Below are 6,029 nucleotides of genomic sequence, written 5' to 3' on the forward strand. Positions count from 1 at the left end.
CTCCTCTTATGTCCACCCTTTGCTGTTGTGATGGCTGATGCTATTTCTCTGGCTTCTGCATTCTCCTTCTGGAGAGTGCAAGAAACTGCCTGGAGACTCTGTTTCGCTTCACAGCGTGGTGCGGAGGTGTCCAGAGGGACCTGGGATAAGGCGAGGGGGCAGGGACATAGGCGGTGTGACAGAGCTTGCCTGTTCTTTGCTTGGGGGGGTCGCTTTCTCAAGCGATGCACTGGGGTGTGTGGTTGTGAATTGGGGTAATAATTCTCTTCTAAATAAAACTTATGTTTATGCTTTCACTCCTAGGAAGCAAAGGATTTTCTGAATTATGTTGTTCAGTGAGTATCTCTTGACTCTTGCACCACTCATTCTTTGGAAACTATAATCAAGTTAATCTTTTTTGGAGGAAGGGATCAGGGTGGGAGCAATGCAGAAGTTCCCTTCTCCCCTCCTGGATACAGCACTGCTGAAGTTTGCGGGAGGTGACCGTTCATCATGGCAGTTTAAACGGACATTGTTCTGGTTTGGGGAAGAGGAAAATAATGTCAGACCAAGTGTGTAAATGTCTGGGTGTTATACTGGTTTTGGCTAAGATGTGAGTGGGTGTTTGACGCTCTGCTGTCTGTGCTCCCTTCAGAAAGCTCCAGTTTGCTCCCCTGGCCCATCCCTGCCCTGTTCAGTTCCGGGTGGTGGATTTGCCAAATACGCATCTGCTCTGTAAGGTGAAAACTCTCAACAAAGGTGATGCCAACTCTGAAGTGACAGTCTATTACCAGGTAACGCGTTAGCTTGGTGTGTGCTGGCCTGTTCCCTCTGGTAGCTGCTGCTGCTACGGCTGTACTTAGGGCACAGTCTTGAGAGCGGTCTCTGGGCAGGGATGTTACAGAGAGCTCACCGAAACCTCCCGTAAGTGCGCGCCCTTGGGCTAAGAGGCTAAACCCAGGTGGGCTCTCGCAGCACGTGGGGTTCCCTGAAACCAGCATCTTCCCCTCCTGGCCTGTGCTAGTGCTGGTAGCTGGGTTTGTGCTTTGGTGATTTCCTGGTGTCCTCATCACTGATCTCATGGGCCTGCGCTGAGCCCCTCCTCTCTCTTCCGAAGGCCACGTTGAGGCCCCCGCGGAAAACAAGAACTTTCCAGCTGTCCCTGCTGCAAATTGTCATTTAGTGCTGCAGTCCAGGCTGAGGTGTGTGCCACAGCTGTCACCTTGGTCTGAACTCTAGCATTTAACTCCACGAAATCACTCTAAATTCTTCATTTTCTTTCTAGTCAGGTGCCAGGAGCCTAAGGGAATATACCCTGATGGAGCTGCTTGTGGTAAGTTAGTGTTTGTGTCTCCTAACTCACCCAAGTGTCTTCCCTGCAAACAGTGCTTGGGACCAAGATAAGGCCCCGGGGCTCAATGGTACAAAGGGGAGAGCACCTGTCCGTTACTGGCTCTGATCACACTTTGGAGTGTTTGGGACAGGATCCCCAGACTGCTGCAGGGATGGGCAGTAGGGATGACTGTTCCCTTAGCTACCGACCCAGAAGCCCAAGACCTCTCTTAATTCCATGGGTGTAGTTGGAAAGGCAGCACTTCCATGCTGTGATCCCCTTTCCCTGTGGAGCCCGATGGGTGACTGAGAGGAGCGCGTCGCTTCTGCTGTAATGCGTTTGTGCTCCCTTTCAGATGCACATGGAAGAGCCTTGCTTTGACTTCCTGAGAACCAAGCAGACCCTTGGGTGAGTTCACTGTGGAGCAGAGCTCCTACGCACCTGCTTTTGCTGTTCCCTAGTAATTTTACTCTGGAAACCCTTCCTGGATTACTGTAATTTGCTGGGAACAGCAACATAAACACGTCAAAACCAAGAGCACCCATCGATACAAGCTGCTTTTGAGTCCTATAAGAATTGCATCTATTACCAGTGTGTTCACTCAGAATTATTCAGCGTAAAGTTGTTCCTTCCACTTCCTAAATCAGCTCCCCGTTCCCCAGGGCTGTTTTCGCAGCAGCTCTGTGGCGTGTCACAGCCTCCCTCAGAGGCACCCTTCTACCTCAGGAAACTGGGACGAGCTTTTCGCACCTATAGGTCTGTCACTCTGTTTGAATTAGTTTGCAGGAACGCAAACACAAATACTCTGCCAAGCTTAAAACGATTTCCTAAAAATGAGAAAACACTAAAGTGCAGCGATGCAGAAAATAAAGGAAATAAGACTATTGAGAATGTATTATCTGAGATTTTTCTTTTTAAAGTACCAACGCTATTTTAACTTGTAGCATGTCCTGTAAATGAAAATTTAATTGTGCTTGTGAAATGACTTGTTTGTTTCCCTTTTTCTTGGTTTTGTTTTTGTTTTTTTTTTTTAAGCTACCACGTGTACCCTACCTGCAGGAATACTTCCGGGATTCTTGGCTTCTCGGTCACAGTAGCAACCCAGGCAACTAAATACAAGTAAGTGCTCGGTGGTTCATGTTCATCACCACTCCCAGCCCTGGGCTGCGGGAAGGGCCCCTGAGCTGCCAGCCCCCATTGCTGGTGACCTTACTGCACCGTGTCCACCACGTGTCCACCACGTGTCCACCACGTGTCCCTGGCAGAGGCTACCACGTCCTCCTGGCAGAGGCTCAGGCAGCAGGGCCTGGCTGATGCAGACCGGCTCGAGGAGGGGTCTCGCGCATCTGCCGGCCTCAGACTCGAGGAATCAGCTGGCCGTTTCTCAGTGTTTTGCTGTGCAAAGCATCTCCATCAATGGCAGCGGTTGCTGCTGTCCTCTGACTGACTTTGACGCAGGAAATTTATGGCAACTGGTTTTAGAAAAGTTGTGCTTGACGAGGTGGCCAGGGGACCTTGTGTGTATTCAGGGACTGATCGTCTGAGCCTCACGGGATAGAGCGAGGCATCAAACTCACTCTGTGACTGTGTTTACATGGCGTATTTTGTGTGAGTGGTGTACTGACACAACATCCAGCTGAAGAATTATTACTAAGAGTTTCATTTAATCTTCTACTTGTTCTCTTAGATCTGGTCACAGCTGACTTCCATTTGCGTTTGCTTGAGCTTTTCCGTGCCCCTGCTCCCATGTGAGAGCCCACACCTCTTTACTCTATGAGGGGAAGTTACGCAAGAGCCCAAAGGGAATGTCAGAAGCGAGTACTCCTGGCCTCAGCTTGTGACAATGCTGTGACAGTTGCAACATCGTGACTGAAAACCAACACCTAAATAAAGCAATAGCCTTAAGCTTCTTAAAACTGCAGCAGTCCTGACTTGAATAGGGAAAAGTAATCCAAAGACTAAGTAAATATCCCACTGCCCTTCTGCAGTTACTCTGCCAGGAGAGCTCACGCTGTCGCCAAGTAAATCTTACATCGCTGCTCTTCTGGCTCCCTTTCAGCAGACAGAACAATGCTATGGTTTTGCTCAAAGCTGGCGCTAACTACAGGTATTTGATCTGCCAAAGTTGAAGGGTAATGTAAAAAATATGCAGCTTCTGAAAAATAATACTGCTGTGTCAGTGAAAGTTTAATTAGCACAGCATACTGCTTACTGCTGCCTCTTACATTTGGATGACACTTTCATTACTGAGGCTGTGTCACCTCTGAAGGTTTTAATGTGTCAGAAACCTCACACTCCGTCACATCACATTGTTTTTCTTTTTGTCTCAATCCAATAGCACATAAAACTGTTTGGGCTCAGGACTGCAGTTGGGGGCGGGGGGAGGTGTCCCCGATAAGAGTACACTCACGTGTGCTGCTGTGGGGTACGTACCGCAGCGTGGGGCCCTGACCGCGTCTCAGCAGCGACTCCTCTTGCTGCTTCGTTATCTGAAGTCCCCGTGTTTGACTAATACTTGATACCACTAAAAATCAGAGCACTGGTTTTATTCCCTGATAGCAGGGAAGATGGAAAGAAAGGAAGGGAGCTTGTCCCAAACATTCCCTCATCATTTTGGGGCTGTTCTGCTCCTTTACCCTCAGTATCGTTTTTTAATTTTCGTGCCTGATTTAATTATTTAACTCTCTCTTAGTTCTGAACTGGTTGACAAGAAAATCGAGGAGTTTCTTTCTTGCTTTGAAGAGAAAATCAAGCATTTAACTGAAGATGCTTTTAGCACCCAGGTAAAACTTGACCTTGTAAAGAGCTTCCTTGAACTGCTGAGCGACACCTGAACTGGAGGATTTGGTTGCACCTATCTGGCATATTTCTGAGTTTTTTCTGGACAAAAGACTCATTTCTAAATCCTCCCTCTTACTCCGTTGGGCAGTTGTTCTCTAAACATTTGCTCTCAGTTAAGTCTGAAAGCAATAAACTGCCTTGTTAATGTAATTTGGGGTTTCTTTCAACTTCAGCGAACGTGATGGTAAATTAAGGTCGTTTTTAAACCTGTTGAAACTAATTGTTTTGTCTCTGTCAAATGTAGGTTACAGCTTTGATCAAACTTAAAGAATGCGAAGACTCCCATCTTGGAGAAGAAGTAGACAGGAACTGGAATGAAGTTGTGACACAGCAGTATCTCTTTGACAGGCTTGCCCGTGAGGTTGGTAGTTCCTCGTTGCTGTAAGTGATGCCAACTGGACCACTCGCCTGTCCCTTTTTGCAGCAGTTTTAAATGCAAAACATAAATAGGGGCATTTACGCTACTAGCAACACACTGATGCTACAACTACATGCTCTTTTAAAAAGGTTCTTTTATCTAGGGGGATATAGTTTGTAGAGAAAACATTTTTATGTTGAAAATGACTTGAATCACCACTGTGCTACTTTAAACCTCATTCCTGTGGGTTTCAGATTGAAGCTCTGAAGTCTGTGACAAAATCAGACCTGGTCACCTGGTTCCAAGCTCACAGAAGCAACAAGAAGAAAGTGCTCAGTGTGCACGTGAGTGTTTGTCAGCTCTGTGTTGCCAGCTTCTGACGTGCCAAACTTTGGTAACCGCAGAGAGCCCAGTAAGGGTGGGGTAGAAGAGCTCTGTAATCTAACTTTTCATGTGGTCGTTATCCACATGACTGCTCCTATCCTCTACATTTCTAATTACTGTCATTTCGTTAAATTGCATTTAAGTATCTGTATTTCATTGTCAGGGCAGATGAACACTGAATGAGAGCCAAATTTCTTTTTTGGTAACTTTTTTCCAGGTGGTTGGATATGGAAAACACGAAGGGGACTCAGAGGTTACAGCTGTCTCAGAAGTACAGAATTCCTCATCTGGTGAAATACCTCATCTTATTTTCTTGCCCCCATCTTCTCTGATGACTAATGTCACTTCCATCAAGGACATCAAAGCTTACACATCAACTCTGAATGTTCTCCCTTACCATAAAATATTAAAATAAAATTGACATCTTGCCCTGCAGTGATGCAGTGATGTGTAATAGAGGTGCTTTCTGCAACATAAACATGAGAACCTGTTTTTATTAAAGCAGGGCTGTAGTGTGTTAGCTGGGATGCAGCTCCCTGTTCAGCTACTGAGGAAGCTTCCCTCAAGGAAGTTTCCAGCCAACCTTTCTCATTAATCTCCCAAGTTCATTAAGAACAGCCACAGCCCTGACCTCTAGCTGGAGCGAAGGGTGAGTTTCCCCCACCACATTCTCCTCTCCAGCTGGCCGAAGCCTTTTTGTTCAGAGGGTCTTGTGCATCCTTCCTGCAGTGCTGTAGCAGTTGCTCAATAGCGGTTACAGCTCCTCAAAGAAAGTGTTCTGCTGGAGGAGTGGGTGGGAGGGGGAAAAAAAGCCCAAGGCTTTAATCTCACACTGCTTTGTTCAGTTCTTCTGTATGTGCAACATCATAGTCAAAATTGAGATGAAATCAAATAAAAGCTAGATTTAACTGTGGAAGGAAAAAATAGTTTGATTGCTACATATAGCTATTTACTTAACAATATTTAACTTCAAGCAAAAGCACAGAAATTCAAAGGTTCCTAAAGTGCTGGTGAGCCAGCAGAGACGCAAGGCTGGATGTGGATTCCAGGAAAATTCTACTGCAGGTGCTGCAAATTCCGCTCCTTTTGCTTGTTCATTAACTACATTTAAAAGGTGGTTGAGCTGCAAGGATT

General features: G+C 46.4%; 1 protein-coding gene across 1 annotated transcript in view; it reads left to right on the forward strand.

The window, feature by feature from the left end:
* NRD1 (nardilysin (N-arginine dibasic convertase)) overlaps positions 1–5,330 on the forward strand; it is a gene marked incomplete at its 5' end in the record, with an annotated part of 29,494 nt that extends 24,164 nt beyond the window's left edge. Inside the window, 9 exons of the mRNA XM_009706188.1 lie at positions 304–335; positions 635–773; positions 1,265–1,312; positions 1,668–1,720; positions 2,348–2,431; positions 4,005–4,095; positions 4,398–4,514; positions 4,766–4,855; positions 5,113–5,330. Coding sequence (XP_009704490.1) covers positions 304–335; positions 635–773; positions 1,265–1,312; positions 1,668–1,720; positions 2,348–2,431; positions 4,005–4,095; positions 4,398–4,514; positions 4,766–4,855; positions 5,113–5,310 — 852 coding nt within the window. The remainder of the gene's footprint in view (positions 1–303; positions 336–634; positions 774–1,264; positions 1,313–1,667; positions 1,721–2,347; positions 2,432–4,004; positions 4,096–4,397; positions 4,515–4,765; positions 4,856–5,112) is intronic.
* Positions 5,331–6,029: the final 699 nt, after the last annotated feature.

Source organism: Cariama cristata, unplaced genomic scaffold (assembly GCF_000690535.1).
Source record: "Cariama cristata isolate BGI_N322 unplaced genomic scaffold, ASM69053v1 scaffold13000, whole genome shotgun sequence".
In the NCBI taxonomy this organism is placed as follows: Eukaryota; Metazoa; Chordata; class Aves; order Cariamiformes; family Cariamidae; genus Cariama; species Cariama cristata.